The 27180-nt window shown below is 39.8% G+C and overlaps 1 protein-coding gene across 2 annotated transcripts; it reads right to left on the reverse strand.

Moving 5' to 3' along the window:
* Positions 1-2495: 2495 nt before the first annotated feature.
* Positions 2496-27079, reverse strand: CTR9 (CTR9 component of Paf1/RNA polymerase II complex). 2 transcript variants are annotated; one of them, XM_027115385.1, is made up of 25 exons: positions 26755-27079; positions 25120-25218; positions 23152-23391; positions 22524-22641; positions 21960-22049; positions 20748-20896; positions 19535-19642; positions 16548-16655; positions 16204-16440; positions 15887-15976; positions 15644-15772; positions 15350-15533; positions 13955-14043; positions 13258-13443; positions 13083-13170; positions 12792-12940; positions 10637-10753; positions 10349-10494; positions 9366-9437; positions 8331-8466; positions 8033-8179; positions 7249-7406; positions 6095-6191; positions 5756-5868; positions 2496-3581 (listed from the first exon to the last, which is right to left on the reverse strand). In XM_027115385.1, the coding sequence occupies exons 1-25, from the start codon at positions 26797-26799 to the stop codon at positions 3146-3148; spliced, it is 3531 nt and encodes a 1176-aa protein (XP_026971186.1). In that variant the 5' UTR covers positions 26800-27079; the 3' UTR covers positions 2496-3145. The 2 variants fall into 2 exon arrangements, with proteins under 2 accessions (XP_026971186.1, XP_026971185.1); XM_027115384.1 differs by having other exon boundaries at positions 15644-15976; positions 26755-26962.
* Between the last annotated feature and the right edge of the window lie 101 nt (positions 27080-27180).

A 27180-nucleotide genomic window follows, 5' to 3' on the forward strand; every position in this document is an offset into this window, starting at 1 on the left:
ACCCATTTATGATAAAAACCCTCCAGAAAGTAGGCATAGAGGGAACTTACCTCAGCATAATAAAGGCCATATATGACAAACCCACAGCCAACATCATTCTCAATGGTGGAAAACTGAAACCATTTCCTCTAAGATCAGGAACAAGACAAGGTTGTCCACTCTCACCATTATTCTTCAACATAGTTTTGGAAGTTTTAGCCGCAGCAATCAGAGAAGAAAAAGAAATAAAAGGAATCCAAATCGGAAAAGAAGAAGTAAAGCTGTCACTGTTTGCAGGTGACATGATACTATACAGACATAATCCTAAAGATGCTACCAGAAAACTACTGGAACTAATCATTGAATTTGGTAGAGCAGAAGGATACAAAATTAATGCACAGAAATCTCTTGCATTCCTATACACTAATGATGAAAAATCTGAAAGAGAAATTAAGGAAACACTCCCGTTTACCACTGCAACAAAAAGAATAAAATACCTAGGAATAAACCTACCAAAGGAGACAAAAGACCTGTATGCAGAAAACTATAAGAGATTGATGAAAGAAATTAAAGATGATACCAAAAAAAAAGAGATGATACCAATAGATGGAGAGATATAACATGTTCTTGGATTGAAAGAATCAACATTGTGAACATGACTATACTACCCAAAGCAATCTACAGATTCAATGCAATCCCTATCAAACTACCAATGGCATTTTTCACAGAACTACAACAAAAAATTTCACAATTTGTATGGAAATACAAAAGACCCTGAATAGCCAAAGCAATATTGAGAAAGAAAAACGGAGCTGGAGGAATCAGGCTCCCTGACTTCAGACTGTACTACAAAGCTACTACAAATCAAGACAGTATGGTATATGCACAAAAACAGAAATATAGATCAATGGAACAGGATAGAAAGCCCAGAGATAAACCCACGCACATATGGTCACCTTATCTTTGATAAAGGAGGCAAGAACATACAGTGGAGAAAAGATAGCCTCTTCAATAAGTGGTGCTGGGAAAACTGGACAGCTACATGTTAAAGAATGAAATTAGAACACTCCCTAACACCATACACAAAGATAAACTCAAAATGGATTAAAGACCTAAATGTAAGGCCGGACACTATCAAACTCTTAGAGGAAAATATAGGCAGAACACTCTATGACATAAATCACAGCAAGATCCTTTTGACCCACCTCCTAGAGAAATGGAAACAAAAATAAACAAATGGGACCTAATGCAACTTAAAAGCTTTTGCACAGCAAAGGAAAACATAAATAAGACGAAAAGACAACCCTCAGAATGTGAGAAAATATTTGTAAATGAAGCAACTGATGAAGGCTTAATCTCCTTTAATATGAGCTGCTCAATATAAAAAAAACAAACAACCCAATCCAAAAATGGGCAGAAGACCTAAATAGACATTTCTCCAAAGAAGATATACAGATTGCCAACAAAAACATGAAAGGATGCTCAACATCACAAATCATTAGCGAAATGCAAATCAAAACTACAATGAGGTATCATTTCACACCCATCAGAACGGCCATCATCAAAAAATATACAAACAACAAATTCTGGAGAGGGTGTGGAGAAAAGGGAACCCTCTTGCACTGTTGGTGGGAATGTAAATTGATACAGCCACTATGGAGAACAGTATGGAGGTTCCTTAAAAAACTAAAAATAGAACTACCATATGACCCAGCAACCCCACTACTGGGCATATACCCTGAGAAAACTATAATTCAAAGAGTCATGTATCACAATGTTCATTGCAGCTCTGTTTACAATAGCCAGGACATGGAAGCCACCTAAGTGTCCATCGACAGAAGAATGGATAAAGAAGATGTGGCACATATATACAATGGAATATTACTCAGCCATAGAAAGAAATGAAATTGATTTATTTGTAGTGAGGTGGATGGACCTAGAGTCTGTCATACAGAGTGAAGTAAGTCGGAAAGAGAAAAGCAAATACCGTATGCTAACACATGTATATGGAATCTAAAAAAAAAAAAAAAGGTTCTGAAGAACCTAGGGGCAGGACAGGAATAAAGACGCAGACGTAGAGAATGGACTTGAGGACACGGGGAGGGGGGATGGGTAAGCTGGGACGAAGTGAGAGAGTGGCATGGACATATATACACTACCAAATGTAAAATAGATAGCTAGTGGGAAGCAGCTGCATAGCACAGGGAGAGCAGCTCGGTGCTTTGTGACCACCTAGAGGGGTGGGATAGGGAGGGTGGGAGGGAGACATAAGAGGGAGGGGATATGGGGATATACATATACATAGAACTGATTCACTTTGTTATAAAGCAGAAACTAACACAACATTGTAAAGCAATTATAATCCAATAAAGATGTTAAATGAATTACAAAACTTTTGAGTAAACAACCTCCAGCTTAGCTCAGTTTCTTCCAAATATTTGCATATTTTTATAGATGCTAAATTTTCATATACAAATGTACTGAGCAAAAAAAAAAATGACACAAAGTTACACATAAAAGTTGGTAAAAGAATTTTATTATGTGGCTTAGGTAGGTCTTTGCATACTACTAACAGAAAAGCATTTTTCCACATCTTACTCAACCTAACAAATGATATATTTGTCGTTTTATCTACATGGCTGCAGTATTACACTATTGAAGAAAACCTTCCTTTCATTTGTACTTTGGTGCAATTATACAGTAGATACCTCTTCCTCCAGAAAATAAAAATATTCCTGATCTAAACTTGAAATGGAACAAAGACATTAATACCAAGTTCCTCACACCACTTGGTAAAAGATTGCAATAAAAGTCCTAATAATATGCTGCTTAACACACAAAGAAGATGAGACATCTGCCACAGTTTCAGTCAAATCTCGGGAGGAATGGTTCAGCATGTGGGTTTATCTTCCTGGGGTTTTCACATATGATAGGTGGAACTGTACCATAATAAAGAATAGTCACCTTTTTCTCAAGAGACTCAAATATTGGACTCTCGCAAGGGAAACATCTTTTGGGACATAGTAACGTACAAATGGATAGGAGAAAAAAATTGCCTTAAGAAAAATCCACCACTGTTTGACCAAACACCTGAAATGTTTTTATCACAGCTTTCATATATTAAAAAAGTTTCCTGCGGAGATGAAGCTTATTCATGAAATAAAGCCTAGTCGCTATCATCTGAACCACGTTCTGAGCCCTGATCCGAGGCCTCGTTGTTGGATCCCTCGGGTTCGGATTCATTGCCGGAGCCTCTGCCGGAGCCTCGGCCGGACCCCTCGTTGTCAGATGCTCTCTCGGAGTAGTGGTCCGACTCGGCGCTGGGGGACGCGGGCTGAGAGTCCATCTCAGAGCCCCCCGAGCGGCTCCGCCCGGACTGCAGGGATTCGTTGTCAGACTGTTCGGAGCCCGAGGGCCTGCGATTTCTGGTCGGCTGGTCGCTGTCTGAGTCCTCATCTGAGTGCTGCCTCCGGGGCCGCCGGGGGCTGCCGGCCTCGCTGCCGGACTTGTTCTGGTTCTCGTCGGAGTCGCTCTCCTCCGAGGAGGCGCCCGTCTTCCGCCGCTGGCCCTCGTCGGAGTCGCTGTCGCTGTTGCGGGGATGTCTGGCAAAGACAAACGCTCGTTAGACCAGGGTTCTGGCCAAGGGAGCCTCGACAAACCGGGGATGCGCTTGAAAAAAGAAAGGCATTTGATGTCTTGACCGGATCGCTGTTGACACAGGTGTTCGTTTTGTGATATCCTTTGGTGTGCTTTTTTGTAAATGTGATAGGGTTATTAAGAGAGGATTAAAAAGTTAAAAAGAATAAGGCACTTTAGCTCTGAGACAGAACATAGACAGTGAAGGGTGACCGCACTGGTCATCCCAGGCACCCTTCATCAGAATGAAGCATTTCTCAATTTCGTACGTAAAATTATGAAAAGGAAGGGATACATTTATTTATCTTTATAAACCAATACACAGCGGCAGAGGTGCAACCTGGGACCTCACTGGGCTGCAGAGACTCTGAAGAATGCACTCTGTCCCAAGACTGGCTGGGAGGGAAGCTCCTCTGCGCCACTGCCATCTGTGCTAGAAGATCGCTGAGGAGCAAAGTCACCTTTTCTGTCCCAGGATCTGCTTCTGCTCCGGTGCCCTCCGCCACGACTAGACCTACTCAACATAGGAAGCTGGGGCTAAATAAAAAGGTTCTGCAGCTTGTTTGTGTACTTTTGCCAGAGTTCCCCCTCTACTTATCAGATGTTAAGGGCAGGGGACCTGTGCTAATGCTTGGGGGTGCAGTGGCACCCAGGGAATTTTGGCTTCTTGGAGGAAAGAACATTCCCTTCACCACTGTCACAACTGCTCCCCCACCAGAGCTGTGGAGAGGAGCACATGCTTCTCCTCGGGCATATTCCTTAGTTTTGGTTTTCATAACAGATATTCCAAGAAAGGAATATTAAATCCTACAGGGTCAGTCTAAGAAGGGTGAGGGAGGTGAAACATACTACTCTTCCTAGAAATGAAAACATCCCTGTAGACCGAAGAAAGGCTCTTTGTGCTTACATCTGAAAGAAGAAACCTAGACACACATCACATAACTCATTCTGTATACACGCTAAGGGCCAGTGGGCCCCGGGATCTAATTCACTCCATTCCATCTGGCCAAATAAGCAAACACTTCATGAAGGTCTAACCATCACTCTGTAATCAGTGGACCAGGGTAACACTGTGGGCAAGGGTGAAACAGTGTTTTAGGGAAAAGCAATCCAAATCTGTGTCAACCAGCATCTTCAGAGAAAAAGGGAACTGCAGATCTTTACAGACGCTTTACCCTACCAGACCAGCCCTGCACCAGGACCCTTAGTCCCTTCGACATGCTAACCTCTCACCCCTGCCTCACCTCTAACCAACCAAGACTCTCTCTTCCTTTTATTTTTTAAAAAATTCTTATTATTTTTATTTTTTATTGAAGTACAGTTGATTAGGACTCTCTATTCTTCTTCTAAGACGTAAACAGCCTTTCTTCCACAAAAAAACACCTCAGTAGTTCCCCCCACTACCTAAACTCCAGATTACATGTGGTCACTGAAGAGCAATAAATGCGAAATATAAGTGATGACCCTTTTCCCACTATAATGTAGTTTTGGTTTATTTGTCATTCTCCACTGTCTCGAAAGTACAAATTCCCTGGGGGCAGGGTCGATGTCTTTATCCTCTGCATCCCCAGCTCTCAGCTTGCTATCTCATAGCATGGATGTTCAAATGTCTGTTGAATGGATGAATGAAATGATGGCCGTCAGAAGAACCCAGCATAGTATGGTATTAAGAGCCTTAGTCTAGGAATCCAAATGCAGAGCTTGAGGGGCAAGTTCAGTACAAGTAAAACAGAATATTGTTTCACCAAGTAGGCTGTGAGCTAGAGGAGTCTACGATAAGCCCTCCATAGAGCAGGCAGTGCTGAGTCATCCCTGCCTGACAAGGGAGGAAATGGTCAAGAAAGTCCCTTTCTCCCTGTGACCAAGATCAGGCTACTCTTAATACTTTAAGCCAGTCAATGGCAGTGTAGCAAAATGATAGAAAATTTCAGCTAATATTCACGAAGAAATGAGATTTCAAAATAGGTTTCCTTCTTTAAGGGACAAACATTTAGTAGGACAAAATGACAAGACTGGAATGAGATGTGTGCTCAGGCTTCTTCCTGCTCTAAGATTCTAAGAAGCTGCAGAGATGACGCTTTGGCACAGTGACCACTCTTGGTTATCCTTCACTAGGAGAACATAAGTGAAAAATTCCTACCCTTCATCAGCAATTTTCAGTTTATCTTCATCAGATGAATCGTCACTTGATGATATTATGGCTTTGGATTTTATTTTTCCCTTCATTGAAGGAGGCAGACGTTCTGGCTTGGGCTGAAGAAAGAAGATCAAACGTAATAGATTAGTCAAGACTCTTTATGTTAGGATGTCTTGTTAAATTGGGTTTGCACTGCAGTGATACTGATACAATCAAACTGCAACCAACAAACTTCAAAAACAAGTGCCTGTGCTTGAAGACACTGCAGGGGAAGAATGTATTCTAGAGTACCGCAGTCTTTGATGCCTACTGGGGATGAAAACCACAGAGCTGGACACTTACTGCCTTCTTCTTCTCTGCTTTTGGTAGACGGCGCTTTTTCGATTTGGGGCCATTTTCTGTTTCATCATCATCAGATCCTTCATCTCCCTTCGGAGGTCTAAAATAGTGAACACCAAGAGAAAGTCTGTCAAGATTCACTCGTGCCTATAAAACCCAAGACTTCTGTGCCATTCAAACAGTATTAGTCATTTTGAACACCCTTCTTTACAGGGGCTGGCCTCGAGCAGACTGTACACCCCTCAAGGGCAGAGACCACAACTTACTCTTGCTGCACATGGCTCGGGAGTCTGCAAAAACTGTATTTATGCCATGTCTGCTGACTAACTGAGTCACTTTTAAGCCCTCTTACTAATCTAAGATGAGCGTGAATCTTGCCCTTGGTGAGTGACAGAAGATGTGAGAAAAGACCCAGGCTCCAGACTCAACCTCCTTCCCCTCCTTTCTTCCCTTCCAACTACTCATCCCAGACCTGCTAATATCCAGCCACAGCTTCAATTCCACAGGTCTGAATGAATTCCACAAGCAGAGCCAGACATGGGTTGGAAAGAACAGGTCTAGCTAACACTGGAGGTTCCCGGACACAGAAGCACCATGAGAGGAACAGACAGCTTAGGGGCACTTCCAGGTGAGAGGGGGGCAGGGCACCACTTATCCTAACAGCGGATGGCACTAGGAGGATTAAAAGGCCCTTCTTTCACATAAATTCACATTTTATACATCCTGTAAAACCAGGAGGTGGGCCATCGCTACTTTACAGAGAGGAAACTGAAGCTCAGTGGCTTTTCTAAGATTTCAAAGATGGACAGTCAGTGTGGACACACTAACGTTTCTCATCCTAAACTGCCTAGATTTTCCAATAAATATTGCAATTTTCAGTCATAAGAAAGGCAATTATTGACTGACTCGGAGCACTCAGAAGGAAAGCTGTGGACATGTGTGGAGACTCCAAGCACGCCGGGAATTTGGTAGTGGGGTCCATTTTAGGATTAAAGTAGGAAATGGGGGAATGAAAGGCTTCCCTGTCTGGGGGGATCAAGTGATAAAAAGGTGTTCACAGATTCTAAACCTAAGATTCAGAAGGTGAAAGGTCTTTTGCCACTTTCATGAGGTGGTTTAAAACCCAGGTGATTTAAAAGGTTATTCCATGACACTACCTTCTCCTCTTCTTCTTCTTTCTCTCGCCACCCTCCTCCTCCTCGCCTTCTTGCTCACTACCACTGCCCTTCCTTCTCTTCTTCTTTTTGGATATAGGCAGGTCATCATCGGTGTCATCGTTGACAAACTCATCAAACTCTCCTCCCTTCTTGGACCGCTGAAACCCAAACAAGACCACAGTCATTGCTTTCCTGGCTGGTGGAATGTGGGTGGAATGCTAAGGTATGAAAGAGGCCACTTCCCATCAGTCCTCTAAGTCAGAGGTCTCCGACCCCTGGGCCATGGCCCGGTACTGGTCCGTGGCCTGTTAGGAACCGGGCCACAGAGCAGGAGGTGAGCGGCGGGCGAGCGAGCGAAGCTTCATCTGCCGCTCCCCACTGCTCCCCATCGCTCGCATTACCGCCTGAACCAACACCTCCCCCCAACCCCTCCCCACTGCCACCATCCATGGAAAAATTGTCTTCCACGAAACCGGTCCCTGCTGCCAAAAATGTTGGGGACCGCTGCTCTAAGTCACGTGGAAGAAGCACATGGTGAGGCCCATACTTTAAAAACTTCTAATTGGGATGAATGCCTCAAATAGCAAAAATCATCAACTACAAAGTTGCTACAAGGTAAACTGTACTCAGCTAACAGTGAAATGCATTTGTAAATACTGGACACCATTTAAAGCAGTCTCTGTTGGAAAACTAACTTTTAGCAAAGGAGGAAGCCAAAGCTCAGGACTAAGGACTGAGTGAATTTAACCAATTAGCTTCGTTTCTAACTGGAGTCATATCTTACCCGTCCACCACTGCCACCTCTTTTCTTTTCTTTTGTTGCTTCAGTCTCTCCAGTAAACATAAGAATATTTTTGGTCTTCTCTACGTACTGGGCCCGCTGTTCCAAAAGTTTCTTTTGCTCTTCTTTTTCTCTGAGACGTTTCTCTTCCTATGAGGAAAAAGAGTAGGAAAAAACCTCATCACAATGTTCTTATGACAGAAAAAAATCATGGCTACCATCAGAAGAACTTCTTTTTTAACATACAAAGTGTATGTATGTACACCTTTAATTCTAGTATAACTGCAAACACAATACATACCTGTTCTTTGAGAAGTTTCTGCCTTAACAGTTCTTTCTCTTGTTCTTGTTTGGCCCGCAATTCCCTTTCTTCTTCGTCCTGTTTGCGCGCCCTGGCCACGTGGTACTGGGCCTGGCTCAGTAAGTCAGAGCATTGCCTAGAACAATCCAAATTTAGAGAAATATGTATGTAGCTAATATACTTTTTATTAAAAAACTCAGAGCATCTGTATTCCTTATACACATTTAAAAGTTTGAAGCAGGATCATTAGGTGATACCTATGGGAAGTCTTTTTTTTTTTTTTTTTAATTCTTCAGCCCTTTTCTTTTTTTTAATTTTTATTTTATCTTATTTTTTTGGCTGCTTTGGGTCTTTGTTGCTGTGCGCAGGCTTTCTCTAGTTGTGGCGAGCAGGGGCTACTATTCGTTGTGGTGCGCGGGTTTCTCATTGCAGTGGTTTCTCTTGTGGAACATGGGCTCTAGGCACGTGGGCTTCAGTAGCTGTGGCATGTGGGCTCAGTAGTTGTGGCTCACGGGCTCAGTAGTTGTGGCACATGGGCTTAGTTGCTCCGCGGCATGTGGGATCTTCCCAGACCAGGGATCGAACCTGTGTCCCCTGCACTGGCAGGTGGATTCTTAACTGCTGCACCACCAGGGAGTCTTAATTAGGAAAATTAACTTAGTTTCTCAGAAGCCAATACTGTCAACTATGTTAAGTTTGCAAATTATAACCGTCCTCCCAAAGCACAGCTAAAAAGATTCCCGACACTATCTTTACATGTGACAGATTCAGGAATCGTGTCTTGATTCTGACTACATAGCTGACATTAGTGAAATAGAAAAGTATTTTCCCATACAACTTAAGTACTTGAACTTTGCCATATTCCCTGAAAGGACCCTTAGGAAAAAGCCTTGGTCCAGGTTGGAGTGTCCCAGAGAGGAGTGTGAAAGACTGACCTCTGGAAGGTCAGAAACCCATTCACTACTGTGTCACTCTCCCAGTCCACACTGCTATCACTGCCTCACCCAGAGTCACCTTCCATAAATAGTACATTACCTGGCTTCTGTAGCAGCAAGGGCCAAATCAAATCTCATTTTATCTCCAACTTTACTCAAGTAACTGAAATATCTAAATAGAATGAGAAAATAAAATACTTTACTTAAAAAAAATTAATGAAATACACCCTTTAGATTTTTAATCTGTTCTTAAAAAAACAGTCTGAGAGGAGGCTTACATACTGATTGAAACTTAATGAATACTTAATACTTAAATGAATGTATTCATGAAGGGCTGTTATCTCAATAGGAAAAATATATCTACAACTCACTTAAAAAAAGACTCTCATCAATATACCACTCAATATTAGTAAGTTCTTGATGATAAAGTTAACGGTATCAGTAAATTCACAAACCACCAAAAATCAATTCCAGCAATGAATATTTACTAAACACCAAATTTACTAAATATGTCAGCATGGAGGTTAGGAGGCTTAAGCCATGAAAGCACTTACAATCTACTAGACAAGGCAAAGAATAATTAAACAAGAATTCAAATAAGGCTGGACAAAACCTGAAGAGATGTCAGGTTTTAATTTTACCATACACTGAATTACTAAATAAGTACTGTAAGGTTACATAAATTTTGAGCTGAGCTGAATAAATTTATTCAATATTTAAGAGGAAAGGTCTTAATCTCAGCTTAAGTAAAACTAATATCACATAAAAAGTCACTAGTATAACAAGTAAAACCAGCGTAAGTGGAGTCTAAAAATTTCTAGTGTGTAAAATGCTGGGTCATATTATTGACAGGTCAATGAAAAATCTAGGGCAAGTTTGCAAAGCCAGCCAGCCAGTTCTAGGGGTCGGACTACATGATCCAATTCTATCAGGATCCTGGCTACGGTTGGGTGCCACCTGGCGGAAGCAGTCTGCTTTGGCTTAAAAATCGCTGGAATGATTCTAATAGAGAATGATTCTCTTTTGAGCCATGTGGGTTTAAAGAAACAAAGCATTTCAAAGGTTGTTCCTACAAAATCTTACCTGTGTGCAAGCTCCAGTTCTTTCACAGCATTGAGTACTTCCTTCAGATTACTCTTTTCATCTTTCAGGACAGAGGTAGCTAATCTTTGCAGGACCAAGGCCACATTAAACATAAGAACTGTATCACTGGGTGCCACGTGTCTAGCCTATAAACAAAAACAAAGCAAATCTTTCATATGGTATAATGACATGAAAAGGATTTTAGTCAAATAGAGTGTTAGGTGTGTAAGCATGCGTAAAACAGGATAAAAAATACAATGCACCATAGAATTGAGTTCTCTTTTTTACCTTCAGCAGAGTCTGTTTGCATTCCTGTAACTTGCCACACTTGAAGAGAGCCCGGGCCAAATAGAGCACAACTTCAGTGTTCTGGTGCTTATAGAACTTTCTGAGGCAGTTTTCATACTACAATAAAAGAAAACGTTAATTAAAACACAACAAGGATTAAATGATATTGTCATTTTGTGACAAAATTTCAAGCGATTTTAAAGCTATGTGAAAAGGTATTTTGTCTTTTGAATGGTTAATTTCAGAGACTAATTTGAGAACGATATTTTACACTCACCAGCATACATTTTTCACAACATAAAAACCTGGCAAGAAAAATTACATACTAGAAATAGTTTTTCCATTTGAAATTTCGACCAACACTGAAAGGTTAAACAGATTGGAAGGTCTTTTTTTTGTATCTTCAGCAATACTATCTAGAACAGGCTCACTGACAACTTATTAGAAGTCATACACCTGGCTCCTAAGGTGCTCTACCACCTTTCTTTAGGACTGGTGGAAACTACTGGCAATGAGAATGATAAATCTCACTGTTCTTGCTGTTAATTTCTTAGTAAAACCAATATAGCAATACTGGTATTAATTTTGCTGTGAACATATCACTTTCTGACCATGGAACACATCTTATCATAGGTAAGTTCTTTTTTGTGGAAGATGGTTAGACGGTTTTTCCCTGAATATCCCTAGAAATTAATTTGCAGATCAAGAAGGCCCACCTCCAAAAACACAACCTCTGAGACTACTATATGCAATCTGGGTTCTGTAAGTCCCTGTGACCAGAACCTTTCCAATATTCTGAATACAATAATACCCATCCTTTTTAGAAAAATGGTTAACCACTTCACAGAACCTATCTTCTTTTTTAAAAAAAAATAAATTTATTTATTTTTGGCTGCGCTGGGTCTTCCTTGCTGCACGTGGGCTTTCTCTAGTTGTAGCAAGAGGGGGCAACTCTTGGTTGCAGTGCGCGGGCTTCTCATTGTGGTGGCTTCTCTTGTTGTGGAGCGTGGGCTCTAGGCATGCAGGCTTCAGTAGTTGTGGCTCGCGGGCTCTAGGGTGCAGGCTCAGTAGTTGTGGCTCACAGGCTTAGTTGCTCCGCGGTGTGTGGGATCTTCTCAGACCAGGGCTCGAACCAGTGTTCCCTGAATTGGCAGGCAGATTCTTAACCACTGCGCCACCAGGGAAGTCCAGAGCCTGTCTTCTAACTTTGGTCAGAAACCTGTTTTTTCTGACCATAATAATTCCCCCATAAGAGCATTTTTACTTTTTACTATGCAAAAGATGCTAAGCATGACTCTTTTACTTCAAGTTCAAGTAATCAACAAATATGAAAAGCATAATAAAATTCTATAGCCATAGGCTCTCCTGGTGGTGCAGTGGTTAAGAATCCGCCTGCCAATTCAGGGGACACGGGTTCGAGCTCGGATCCGGGAAGATTCCACATGCCACGGAGCAACTGAGCCCGTGCACCACAACTACTGAGCCCACATGCCACAGCTACTGAAGCCCACACGCCTAGAGCCCGTGCTCTGCAACAAGAGAAGCCACTGCAACGAGAAGCCCACACACTGCAACGAAGAGTAGCCTCCGCTTGCCGCAACTAGAGAAAGCCTGCGCACAGCAACAAAGACCCAATGCAGCCAAAAATAAATAAATTAAAAAAAATAATTCTATAACCATGAAAACTTATCCCCATGGAGTTTCATTTTAAGTGTAATTTAACCCTCCTGAAACTCAGTTCTCTCATCTGAGAAGTAAGAGGGTAAAACAAGCAAATGGATATTAAATCCCACTAACTTCTGGGTACTTACTGCTATGCGAGGCAAACTAGTGCCAAGTATGGTGCCAAGTATTTTTCATTCTGGATGCTCAAAAAATTCTATGAGATTAAGGTACAATTATTTCTGTTTTATAGATATGAAAACTGGCTCAGAGATGTCCTTTGTCCAAGACATGCAATTAGAGGTGGAACCAGGACTCACATCTCTGTCTGGACACCAAAGACTGGCCTTAACCATATATAATTATAAGTCTCTGAATAGACACAGTGTCGTAAGAGATAGCACCCAGCTCCAAGGCAGGACCAGAATGGTTAAGGAAACAAGTGCTCGACAATGAACACAAAATAAAAATATCTTGAAAAATAAGACATTACCATCTGAACGGCACTGATATATTGCTTTTGTTCCACGTAGATGTGTGCTAGGTTCAACCACACATCACTGATATCTGCCGTTGCTTCTCTTACTTGGGCAAATACATCACGAGCTTCACGGAAATATCCTTTGTGGGCCAAAACAGCTCCTAAAGTTATAAAAAGGTTCACAGAATTAGAATTTTCTAATTGTAGCCAGAAAAACAACTAGAGAGAAATTCTGATCTGCAAACATCCCTCCAAAAGCATTCATTTCACAAATTATTATGGATATCCAAACTGTATAATTACCTATGCCATTAGCAGCATAGAGATTCTTTGCATCATTTCTGAGTACTTGTTTGTAGATGGCCAGAGCTCGATCTTGATGACGCTTTTCCTATAAAAAGATACAAACATTATAAAAAAATTCAAACAAGAATCAAATAAGTATCAATTTTGTTTTAAAGAGATGAAAAAAGATTACCTTTTCTCTATCTCGGGTGGGCTGATGCAAAGTTTGGAGCCAGACGTTGCCAAGGGCTAGCATAGAATAAGTGTCACTCTGAGTAGCTGGTTGTTTTAATATCCTCTCGAATTTCTTCTGGCCTGGACCCCATTCTTGTTTTGCCAAATGAAGATTACCAATCAAAGACCAAGCATCCGGATGGTCCTAAAAACACATGTATAAAAAGAAGCAAAATCTGTAATTTGGATTCAGAGAGATCAATCATCTTTCCACAACAGCTGATTACTGGAGAGGTTTACAAGCTACATTTACAACAGTGTTTTTCAAACTGAGAGTTGAGATGGATCAGTGACTTGTAACATCAATTTAGTGTTTAGTTATCACCATAAGAAATGCAACAGAATGGAATACAGTAAAAATGTCAATGTACTGCCTATGGAAAGAGCACAAAATGATTTGTAAAACTTTGATTTCAGTTGTCTGTATACACACGTGTGTATGTACTAGGCTGTAGTGTGAAATCTATTTCTTACCGTGGGCCACAATCAAAACGTTTAGATGACTTCTATACCCTTTAGTATCTTTAACAAGTAAATGAAAAAAACAGGGAGATGCCAAGTCTAGAAATATGATAGCCATTAAAAGGAAAAATTGATTTACTGGGGGGAAATGGTGAAATAATTATTTTTCAAATCTAAGAGTTAATATTACCAACCTGATTAATCTGAAGAGCTTCCTTAAACCAATCTGAAGCCTCATAAAAATTTCCTTTATCTCTAGCCATGGCTCCTAGGCGCAGATAGCCTGAAAATATACAAGTTTTCATGTTTAAAATATTAGCTATAAAGTAGAATCATAATTTTAAAGTCATACTTTTGAAACAATTGTTTTTCATTAATACATTAATAATGAACAGAAAAGTCCCACAGGTGAAACTATATCAAGCATCAATATAGCTAATTAATAACCTAATAAATTAAAGAGCAACTCTGCCACCATCAAGTCTTCCTGTTTGAAATCTCAGATTATCTCTTCCACTCTATTCCCCAGGCTAGCACCCTGGACCAAGTCATCATCTCAAGTTAAGTTATTTTAAAAGCTTAGCATTGTTCTGTTTCCAATTTCTCTCTGATGCACAGCACTGTGCTTGGCATATGGCACTACAGTGAAAGCACAGACTACTAGGGATTACTAGTTAGAAAACCTGGGCTCTAACTGCAGCTCTTCCACTTAAATAAAAAAAGTGCCATACAAATGTTGTTATTTTCTCCAAAAAATGTCACTCTCTCCAGGAAACAACAATGGCTTACTACTGCCTATCAACTCAGTTCAAATTTAGCCTGACATTCAACTAAAATCTTATTTATTTTAAATCACTTTTGCATCCATAACAGTACGACAGGGGCCAAATTGCTAGCCCCTAATTTGACCAGAGTCAAAACCTCATAGCTTTAGGTTCTTTTAAGGGAAGTACAGCATATAAAATATTTTTAGTTAAAAACCTACCAAATTTCACATTGTCTAGGTTGTAAAAACTCAAGGTAGGACATTTTTAGTAATAATTATTTCCAGGAAAAGCACTGTTCTTTCTATTATAAACATTGCAAAATGTTTATATGAATTCAAAGCAGGACCCATCATAAAGATAAACCCATCACCAAATATGCCAAGGAGTTGTTAAAAGCCTAATAAAGGTAGCTGACCCACTGAAGATGGCCTAGTCTATAAAATATGGTCCAACTGGTTTTTAGTTGTTTCTTTTTGTTTCTAGCATAAATTTAACTGAAGCTGCGTCTTTTTTTCTTTTTTTTTTTTAAGGCCACAAATTTGCCTTGAAGAAAAGGGGGCAGGCATATAACCTTCAAAACTGTTTAACTTTTTTTTTTGGTCGCACCACAGCTGCACTGCGGGGCTTACAGGATCTTAGTTCCCTGACCAGGGATCGAATCCAGGCTCCCTGTAGTGGAAGCATGGAGTTCTAACCACTGGACCGCAAGGGAATTTCCTAAAACTGTTTACTACTGGTTCTAAGAAAGATTTTTTTCAGGCTAAATTTTTTGCTGCTGTTGTGGACATTTTAATACACACAAAAAAAGTTTAAAATTCATACAGTCAACATAATTAGGATGTTCCCGTAAGATGTTTTTATATAGTTTTTCTGCTTCATGGAATTCACACATCGCCTCATACAGCCTGGCTAAATTGTATGATGTTGTAACAGAAATGGCATTGTAATAATGTTCATCATGCTCAGCTTCTGCCTTTGCACGATCCAATGATGCCAAAAAGTATTTCTAGGAGAAAGAAAAGAAAATTACATTGTTAAAAGACTTGGTTGATACATAGGAAAAAGTGTGCATTGAACTTGATAGTATAAAAGAAGGGAATATTTCTACGTTCCTACCTTTGCCTCTCCCAGATTTCCAAGCCTGAAATGGAGGGCACCCACGTTATTCAGAATCTCTGGGGGGACATCGGCCTGCACTTTCTCCTGAAGGATCCGTGTCGCTGTTCCATAGGCTGACAGGGCACCCTGTATTTTCATGGTGGACAGAATAAAGTGTAAGTGAAAATGAGAGGAAGAGAAACATTGCATTAGGCTTACCAAAAACACATCAGGTAGCAGACGGAAAACATGGCTAAATACCTGTATATCGGTCTGTTCTAAGATTTGTGCCAACTCAATCCAAGCTTCAACGTCATCAGGATACTGTTCTGTGACCTTCTTCAAATGGCCCTGGGATGAAAGAGATCATTAAGCTAAAGCATTCCAACTCTAGGGTATGACATTCAAACGTGGTGGCTACTCTACCCTGTTTGATAAGTCAAATGTTAGTTCGACTACAACAAACTCAGCTAACAACACCGTGTCCATCATATTTCTACCAGCAATAACAAGACATGAGGAATGCGCATCTAGAGATAGCTAACAGAAAATAAAATTTTTAGATTTTTAAAACATACCTTGGCGATATCTCGTTTTTCTTGGTCTTCTGAGGCGGCATATAGAGAGCCAAGAATTTTCATAGTCTCATAATTATTAGGATAAGCTTTCAAGACTTTCTCAAAGCACTGAGATGCATTCTCTTTGTCACCTCGATAAATGTACATTTGTCCCAAACCAAAAAAAGGCAGCACAAAAGAGGATGAGGCAAACTGTGTGGCTTGATAGTAGTACTGGAAAGCTTGGTCATAATCTTCCTAAAAAATGAAATAAAACAAGGCCAACAATATGTACAAAAGTTTTTAAATGATTTGGAAAACCATTAAAGAATTAGATATTTAGAGAGGGTGTAAAGTTAACTTACCTGGACGTGGAATGATCTAGCCAACTGATAGCAACTTTCTGCTTGCATGGCCTCCACTTCTGTATTATGGAATGCATGGAGAGCCAAGTGCTGGACTTTACTGTAATCCTGAACAAGGAAGATCCAAAACTCAACTGAGTGAACCCAAACAACTCTACCAGTCTCAGTCATAAGGCTTCCCCAAATTTCACTTTTAAAATTTGTTCATTGAATGAACAATAGCAGCACTGTATCCAGAATTACAAATCATTTTCCTCATTCCCCTTGCTGATAAATTCAGGGAAGATGGGAACTAACAGTTGTACAGTACTTAACATTTCCCCAGTACTATTACTTCATTTAATCCCCACAACAATTCTTTGAGGCATTAGTCCCTATTTTTGTGATGAGAAAACCCAAGAGAGGTTAAGTCCTTTATTAACAGTAATGGAAGCAGTTACAATTTATTGAGAACTATTATAACCAAAGCCCTCTACTAGGTATAATACTTATATTAGTTCTAAGCTTAATCAACCTCCCTGCAAAGTGTGTCATTATTACCATTTTGTTGATGGGAAAATAGACACTTAAAGAAGTAAAGTTTGTTATCTAAGGTGAAAAGCCAGAATCTCGATTTAGTGGGTTGTTGTTTTTTTTCTGACTCCAAGGCTATGTTCTATCACATGAGGGTAGCAAGTGCCAGCACTTGGACTTGTACTCAGCTCTATTTGAATGCATGGGTCATGACCTTTCTATTAGGCCTGACTTTCCTTTGGATTAGTCTCCCAAGCGTCTCAAAGTCAGAGTTCATACATCAGGGGTAGAGACAACTTTCCAGTTTTAATAGGAATGTGTTTTATTCATTTGACTAGAAATCTGGTCTGAAGTAGAGTTTTTGTCAATGACCACTTTTGACATTTTTTTTTTTTTACATTAGAAATAATAATGGGATTGCAGCTTTTATCAGGAAATGAGTGTTTCACATTAGATAAGTATTTAATATGCATATTACATTTAATCCTAACTACCATCCCTCACATCCTATACAGTAGGTATTATTACTATTTTATAAGTGAGGCAATTAAAGTTTAGGGAAATTATTAGTTTATTTGCGCAAAGCAACAGAACTATATACAATGGTGATGCCAGAATTTGAACCAAGTGATTCAAACTCCACACTTTTAATTACATGACACAGCCTTCTGGCTTAATTTATATACTGTTCACTGGAATGAGCGTATGGAAATACCCTGCCTACCTTCTAGGGCTGTTGTAATGACAAACTGAGAAAACATATGTAAACATGCTCTGTAAACCTTAAAGACATATATCCAGTGCAAGATGACCTCATGACACCTGGCACAGTGCTGATCACAGATCAGGTGTTCAGTAACACCCAAATATACTGGCTTTATTTACATATTTCACCTACGTAATCTTTTCTTTTTTTTTTTTTTTTTTTTGCGGTACGCGGGCCTCTCACTGCTGTGGCCTCTCCCATCGTGGAGCACAGGCTCCGGACGTGCAGGCTCAGCGGCCATGGCCCACGGGCCCAGCCGTCAGCATGTGGGATCCTCCCGGACCGGGGCACGATCCCACGTCCCCTGGATTGGCAGGCGGACTCTCAACCACTGCGCCACCAGGGAAGTCCATCACCTATGTAATCTTTAAGGTTCTGAATATACTGATTGTTCTCAGTAGAAGCAAGTCTTTATCTTCTGCAGTGGAAGGGTGACTAGCACTGAAAATTAAAAACTGTATTATTCTCATTTGGTTCAAGGAAGCTGTCCCAACTGCTGTGAGCACTGACTACTAGATATGCCCTCAAATATTTAGAATCATCCATCCTCTGTTTTTGTACTGTTGCTGTTCTTCCAGTAAAAACCAAACTAACTTGTGTAGCTGTTTTATCTTAAACAGTAACACTTCATTTACATATGAGATACATTTCCATCCTCTCCTTAAGTAGTTGCCTTTTAGTACTAAAACAGCTATAGCATAAAGCTTAATTAATAATTCATTATGAAAGGGGAGTATGCTTCTACCGCCAGAGAGAGTAAAGCATCATGGTGAATAGCTGTGTGACCTCAGGCTATTAACTCTTGCTTCCATTACATCCACAAAATGAGGAAAATATTACCTACCACATAGGACTATTTTGAATATCATATAAATTCATAGCATGCACTATTAACAGTACTTGGCATTTTACAAGCATACGATGCATATTAATAGCAACAATAACAGCAACATAGCATCTATTATTAATAAGGATTGATGCAGTTTTGTGAACTCTTACCTAAACTGCTATTTAATTAAAGTTCTTGGTATAATTTAGTACCTGGTTTAAAAATGACTGATTAAACTCATGCTTACTAACTATATAAAAACTCTTTTAGTATTTGAGAAACCTAGGATGTCACTGCTTCTACAGAGTTAGTGGCAACTTAAAAAATTACATCATGACCAACATGTGAAAATAAACAAGCAAAAATTTCACCATATGCTACACTCTCACTAAACTACTAAGACCATTTCATAGATCTGTGCCTGTCTTCTTTCAGCTACCTAGTGACCTTCTTCTAAAAACATAGTTCAAGAGCTGTCTCATTCTTGGTGATGAAAACTCTCCTTAATCACTTCCTCTTTCATTTCTTTACCACAGCAGGGCAGAGACCTTTATTTTTACATTTACATTTGTTCCCATATCTGTGTTTTCTATGAAACGACTCCTTGAGTGCAGAAACCACATCTTACTGAACTCCACATCCCTATCGCAATGTTGGGTACAGTATACAGGGTCAATAATTATTAAATGAATGAATGAATGAATGAACAAACATACCCAGATGCTAATTAGTATCCCCAGATACTAATCCAAACTCTAACTTGAAAAAAACCTCTTGATTCAAATTTCTTTCCAAGTTAAAAAGATAAAGTATCACCTGCAGTACAGAAAAACAATCAGGATTTAAAATTAAACAACTTTAATAAATGATTTCTCCTACCTTTTTGAAGAAAAAGTGATTTGCCAAGTGGTTCAATACCATAGGGTTGCTAGGATCAATAGTATAGGCTCTGGAAAGAAGCTGGACACCATTTTTGATGGAATCAGCCTAAAAGAAAAACAATGATGGCAGGGTTGAGTGAAATATTACTTAAATAGCACTTTTTCAAAGTTTCCTTTATAGTTGAAGAAATAAGATTATACAAATCTAAGTTCAGATAGCAAAATATAGCTCTTGTTTTAGTTAACTTTCATCAGGGATTAAACAATTTCCAACAGTGATGGTGAGAATGAAAATTGGCATAGCCACTGTGGGAAACAGTATGAAGGTTTCTCAAAAAACTAAAAACAGAACTACCATATGACCCAGCAATTCCACTCCTGGGTATATATCTGAAAAAAACAAAAACACTAATTCGAAATGATACATGCACCCCAAAGTTCATAGCAAAATATGGAAACTGCCAAGATAATGGAAACAACCTAAGTATCCATTAACAGATGAATAGATAAAGAAGATATGGTGTATATATATATATATAATGGAATACTACTCAGCCATAAAAAAGAATGAAATTTTGCCATTTGCAGCAACATGGATGGACCTGGAAGGCATTATGCTAACTGAAGTAAGTCAGAGAAAGATATATAATGTATGATATCACTTATATGTGGAATCTAAAAACTACAACAAACTAGTGAATATAACAAAAAAGAAGCAGCTTCACAGATATAGAGAACAAACTACTGGTTACCAGTGGGGGAGAAGGGGGGAGGGGCAATACAGGGGTGGGAAAGTGGGAGGTACAAACTACTGGGTGTAAGATAGGCTCAAGGATGTACTGTACAACATGGGGAATATAGGTAAGATTTTGTAATAACTGCAAATGGAAAGTAATCTTTAAAAATTAAAGAAAAAATAATAAAAATAAATTCAAATAGTGAGGTAAACTTTTAGAATTTAGCTTTCTTAACAAACTTAACTGCAGAAACACTGCCACTGGAAAGCATTTCCTGCCCTTTGAAATTGAGTGCATGTAGTAAATATACTTGATGTCACTGTCCTAAATAATTTACTGCTAAGGCAAATAATAGAAAAGACTCCAAAAGATTGCATTTTTTAACAGCTCTGTTGAGATATAATTCAATATATAATTCAATACTATTCACCTGACAGATCAGTCAGGAACTAGACAGTTTTTTCACTCACATACCTCTTTATTGTTGAGTTCTAGAACAGCCAGTCCCACCAATGCTCCCACACATTTGGAATTGAGTTCCAGGGCTCTGCTGAATGCCAGACGAGCCTTCTCCAATTTGTTAAGTTTGACAAAGCAATGGCCCATTCCTAAACGAACTTCCGCTACAAAAATAAAATCAAGTCATTCAGTCTGTCAAACTAGGGCATTTTTAGGATTAAAAATTTTTTAAATGCTTAAACATTCTCTATTTACAAGTTGCAAAATCGCAGAATTAACTTCAGTATAACTACACTATAAAATCTTCGGGTGTATCACAAACTTGGTTTCACTGGAGGTCACAGCATACCACTCTCCCCTCACACCTCCCAACACTTACCCCCTCATCAAGGATACCTTTCTCACCATAGAACAGAACACCTATAATAGTGGTATTTTTCTTGTCTTCCAATGCTCCTGGCTACACTGTACCTTCATTATCTAATTTTTAAAGAGCAATTTTTAAACAGAGAACAAAAAGCTTCATTAAGGTCTTAAATATAGTGACTGACTACATGCACATCTGCAGAGCTATGCTTATAAATGCTTCCCAATTCCAAAGCCATGCCAAAACACAACCATGTTTCTAAGGATAACCTCTCCACTGCTCACTAGTTCCTACCCCTTCTCATCTAAGGACACTGCTCCTGCAACCCTGCCCTATTTTTCCCACATCATCAAATTTTCCCTCTCAACTAGATCATTCTCATCCATATACATTCTCGCAACTTAAAAAAATCCCCTCTTGATTCCATTTCCCTTTCCAGTTGTCAATTCATTCCTACTCTTCCCTAGATAGTAAAACTCCTTGAGAGATCTACATTTGCTGCCTCCCAATTCCCTTCCTTCCCTTTTCTCTCTTGACTCCACCCTAATGAGTATCTCACCTCCACCATTCCAGTAAAACTGCTTTATCAAGGTCACTAATGATTTGTATGCTGCCAAATCCAATGATCAACTTTCATTCCCTATTTTACTTGGCCTAACAACAGAATTTGACACTGACACCCTCTCCTTCTGGAAACATTTTACATTTGACTTCAAAATTTGCTAAATGAATGAGATTTTGGAAAGAAAACTAGTATAGGGCAAAAAGATTATATTATGATCTACTATGCAGCTTTGGAATCAAATATCAATATTTTAAGTTGGATCATACACAGCCTAGACTTACAGTTTTTCTCTTACCTGGACATCCTGGGTTAGTTCGCAAGGCTTTCTTATAGTAAGCGAGAGCTCCTCTGTAATCCTTCTTGTTGAATGAAATGCAAGCTTTACCTGTAATGATTTTTAAAAATAAACATGCACTTATTAAAGAACACAAGTCTCATATGCTCTCTACTAACTCACCTAAATCAAATATATCTCTCAGTAAGAAATACTTGAAAATAGCAAAAATGATTTCATATCTAAACTTGTTTTCCATGAGGGTATATTAATCTATGCCTATAAACAGAACGGTACTATATTATGTTAAATGTTATAAAATAATTAAAGTAGCTTAGAGTTGCCCAAATAGATTGTTTATTGACGCTTTAGAAGTGTATAACAAATTATGCTTAACTGGTATATATCTTATTTCTGTAATTTCAACAGAAACAATGATCTATTGTAATAGTTTTATTTTTAATAAGGTAAAGCTCTTCTACTTTGCTGCCCAGCCCAGTTACTAAGGAGTCATCAACAAAGAAATACATTCTAGGCACAGATGAAAAATACAGATTCCTAAGATGGTTGCCAAAAGTGACTTACCAAGAAGGGCTGGAATATTATTTGGAGACTGGTTGAGTACGAAATGAAATTGTGCATCAGCCTGATCCATTTTGTCACCTTCAAGTAGGCAGAAGCAGGCTCTTCCCAACAAATGGTTCTGAAAAAGTAATGCATCATCTTAGACTTGACTTTATCCAGGGCTAACCACAATTTAACACAAATGTGTAACATGAAAATAAAAACCATATAGGAAGGAAGATCATCACACAAATTCCTTTATCACTGCAATGTGTTTAAACTACCAGTAAGCAATTCTTAATTGCAAATTGAGGAACTATCCCAAAATGCAAGTTGTCTGTGCCAGGAACGATGACAAAAAGAAAAGTTCAAACTCCTTAAAATATGCTTGAAGTTCACCTGAGGATGTTGGAATTACCAACTCAACATGTGGATAAGTTTCACATGCTAAATTTGCCCATATTACTTCAACAGTACCAGGACCAAAGAAATTTCTATTTTATTAAGGAATCCTTCTTTTTGACTATTCTTATCAACTATGTTATTTTAAGAAGAACTGAAAGAAAATCTGTTGCCTATTATACACATTTTACTTTCATGTGGTATTTTCTTCCCTTTCATAAATTCAAAGATATCTGATTTAATTTACCTGATCATACATAATAATTTTATCTGCCATCGTATACAATAGGGTTGCCTGTGTAATAAGATCTTTCTTGTTGTCCTTATTCTTCTCCTTCCGAGCCTGTTGTACATAATAGGCTGCCAATGTATCCAAGCAAGTCATCTGGTCTTTTTCATGGTCTCTATAGTCCAAATTGCCATCTATACGCGCTGCTTCCAACAACTTTACAAACTCTTCTGTTTTTCCTTGCTTGTAGTATTCCAGCTATAAGGTAAAGAATCAAACTAGAATTACTGGAGGATATGTCAATACAAAAAGTTGTACACAAATGTTTATAGCAGCTTTATGTGTAATAGCCCCAAACTGGAAACAACTAAATTGTTGAGCAAAAGGTGAATGGACAAACTGTGGTCTATCTGTATAATGGCTACTGCTCGGCAGTAAAAAGGAGCTATTGGGTACATGCTACAACATGGATAAATCTCAAACTAATCTTTAGTGACAAAAAGCAGATCAGGGGTTGCCTGGGCACTGTGGAGGGGCAAGGGAGGGGTGGGAGGAAAGTTTAGGGGTGATAGATATATTCATTATCTTGATTGTGGTGATGATTTCACAGGTGTACATATATGCTAAAAATTCTCAAATGGTACATATGAAATATGTGCAGTTTACTATAGATGAATTATACCTAATAAAGCTGTTTAAAAAATTATAATCACTACAAATGCTTCCATCTTCTTACCTAGCAATAGCTGATTTCAAACTAAATCAGAGCCCAAGAGAGAAAGCAATAGTGAGAGGGTATAAAGAATTCCAAACAGAAAACTTGGGTTCCAGTTATAGATCCATCAAAAATTGTCTGTGACTTTGGGTCTGCTGAACAACTTCCCTGGGTATCTGTTTCATTTATTAATAATAAAAGGAATAGCCACCATTTATTAACCCCTTACTGTGGGCCACAAACAATGCCAGGAGCTTCATATACATTATCTCTAATCTGTACAACCACCCTTAAGGTGAGTGCTAACAACCCCCTATTTTAGATGAGGAAATAGGCTCAGAAGGTAGATCATTTGTCTAGTTAGTAGCCGAGTTGGAATTTGAACAAAGGACTCTCTAATCCCAAAGCCTACATTCTTTCTAGTGTAACAACCTACAGCCCACAATGCTTTATGAATTTATTTTACTACAGGTTCCATGCTAACCCTCCAAGACTTCAATTTTCATGTAAGTGCTGTTAAAGGAGGCATTTGTACTAAAAAAATACTAAGTTCCCCTCTGGTTTTAAAAAATATGTGACAAGCATTAATGTCTTGTTCTCCAAAGACCAGGAAAACTTAGCACTTCAAGTCAGGAGGGCACTGCTTGTCACTGAAAGTATCTCTCTGTAAATCCATACTTAAGAAACTCTTTAAGAGTTAGGCTTAAAAAAAAAAAAAAAAAAAAAGAGTTAGGCTTGAGCACTGGACACAAGCCCGATTCCAGATCTACTTCTCTGACTCTTCAAGGTCAGAGGCCTCCTGTATATCTTTATGTGAAAGGGACCTGTGACAAACTTGCTTAGAAATAATGATCAAAGTATTTACTATATTTTATTCATAATCATTTACTATAATGTTCCCACAAAAAAGAAACATCATTATGCAGCTGGTGCTGGGGAGGGTAGAGGGTGTTAGATTGTTTAAATTGTGGCACCTCGTTTTTTCTCAGTTTATCTACAAACCATAAGCCAGTCTTCACTGAGTAATCACTAAATAATCAAATGCTCAATATAGAGTACTCTTTAACTTAAATGAATTCTGCTTTCACCAACATATACTAATTTACCAGAGGCCAACACATCACTTAGTAAACTTGCCTTTAATACAATTAACTTCCATATACATGGTACTATCTATCATTCACCCAAGCTGGCTATTACTGTAACTGAAAACAGAACCACGTATTTTTTCCAGTCAACATATAAAAAATATTTGTTACATGAATACTCACCGCCAAAGCAATCCATATGTGCAGTTGTGTGTGTTCCTGTTTCAGAATACTGATAACTTCATCTCCCTCCGGTAACTGATCGAAGTCAAGTTCAATGACCTAAAATACAAAATGTAGGTTTTAACTCTTATTTTTCTTTTTAAAATTCACATTTCTTCTTTGACTGCTGCTTTCCTAAAGATACATCAGTATGGTTATACATAGGATTTGTGTTCACTTTCAATAGGGCTGAACAAGCATACGTTAAGAAACGTTTAAGGAGCATATGACAAATACGTTATATGGTAATATTAAAGCATAGCAAACAAACCCTGATATTTGTCCTCAAATCACTAGAACTATAAAATGCTACAAAAGCTTTTCTTACTGAAAAAACTAAAAGGAAACCCTGCGTAACGTATAATGCAGGTAAAGTACAGATAAACACCCCAGAGACTCAGGCCACAGACTCTGAGACTCGGTCTGACAACTTTTTTTTTTTTTTGGCTGCATTGGGTCTTTTGTTGCTGCACGCGGCCTTTCCCTAGATGTGGGGAACGGGGTCTACTCTTCATTGCGGTGTGCGTGGGCTTCTCCTTGCGGTGGCTTCTCTTGTGCCTAGAGCACAGGCTCTAGGCATGCGGGCTTCAGAAGCTGTGGCTCGCGGTCTCTAGAGCGCAGGCTCAGTAGTTGTGGCGCACGGGCTTAGTTGCTCCGCAGCATGTGGGATCTTCCCGGACCAGGGCTTGAACCCGTGTCCCCTGCACTGGCAGACGGATTCTTAACCACTGTGCCACCAGGGAAGTCCTGGTCTGACAACTTGAGAAGCACAGTCCTAGAGGCAATGCAAAGTTGAGTGCCACCGTACACACTAATCATGGAAGCATCATTTGTGTCACACACACTCCTGAATGTGGCACAAAAATAACAGTAGGAAAATGTTCTGGAATTAGATAGTGGTGATGGTTACACTACTAAAAACCACTGGATTTTACAGTAAGTGAAACATATCTCAATATTGTACCTCAATCAAAAGTAAGAGTATGAGATATCGAATAAGACAACATCAATTCTGAGGACTTTACTCAGACAAGCCACAGGCCACCCATAAAAGAGGCGACAGGAAGGGAAATGGGGTTAATTCTATCAGCACACTGCAGCGGCTATTATCTTGGGGTCTCTGTTTCGTTGATGGAGCCTTGTGTGGCAGATGTGGTGCACCATGATACTCGAGTTTCTAAGGGAGGAAGGGCGACATCCTATATATTCCCAGGAAGAGACACTTAGTTTGAGTAGCAGAGAGAACACAGTGACATCTGCGCCCACCTCTGCGATCTATGAGGTGCCTTACATTTTATCAGGCACTGTCACACCCCTGCGCTCCTGAATTAGGAAAAGAGCAGAGTACTGTCAAATACGGACAGGTTGGTGGGGAACTTTCAAGAACTCCTTCTCGGGGTGGCTTCGAGGTTGCGCGGACCTGATGTTCCCAGCCTGGGAGGGCACTGGGGCTGGGGAAAGACGTGATAGGAGCTTCGGCCGGGTAGCTGGATCTGGGGAGAGGGTACTCTCGCTTCGGAAACGAAGTCGAGAGAAAGGGGGAGGGGGAGATCTCCAAGTTCAAGGTCCCCACCCTCCCCCATTCTCTACACTTACCTCGTCAGTGTCCCGGAGGGGAATCTCAATGGAGCCCCGCGACATGGCGAGATCAGAAGGCGAGCGGGCGTTCGGCCCCGCCGCTCCGCAGCTGGTGCTCCTGGCTTCTGGCTCGTCCAGAGGCTAGCGGCGGCTCGGGCTCCGGTCGTGACTGCCGCCCCGCGGCGCAGCCGAAGCTCGGGCTTCTCCTTCCCGTCAGCAGCTCAAACAACGAACAGCAGACGGCGACCGGCGACTTCCGGCAGCCCCGCCCCCTGCCCCGGAAACTTTCCCCGCGGGAGGGCCTGTCCGATGGGAGGGTTTCTCCTGTGGCTCAGGTTCTCCGACTTTAGGAGGAGCCTTTCAATAGGATAAGTCTTTGCAGGTGAATTTTTAAATTGTGCTTTACCTTGTCATTTATTAAAATAAGGCTTGTTTCTGAAGTAG

This window comes from Aethalodelphis obliquidens, unplaced genomic scaffold (genome assembly GCF_003676395.1).
Source record: "Aethalodelphis obliquidens isolate GAN/ISIS:26980383/991018 unplaced genomic scaffold, ASM367639v1 scaffold14, whole genome shotgun sequence".
Taxonomy (NCBI): Eukaryota; Metazoa; Chordata; class Mammalia; order Artiodactyla; family Delphinidae; genus Aethalodelphis; species Aethalodelphis obliquidens.

Bases quoted from the DNA above. Each gene is read 5' to 3' on its own strand.
- CTR9 (XM_027115384.1), bottom strand. From the start codon at position 26,799: ATGTCGCGGGGCTCCATTGAGATTCCCCTCCGGGACACTGACGAG. The intron at 8,180-8,330 runs GTATGTATTGTG...TTTTCCTCATAG, and splicing joins AGAAACTTCTCAAAGAACAG to GAAGAGAAACGTCTCAGAGA. The intron at 7,407-8,032 runs GTAAGATATGAC...TTTGGGTTTCAG, and splicing joins GAGGTGGCAGTGGTGGACGG to CGGTCCAAGAAGGGAGGAGA.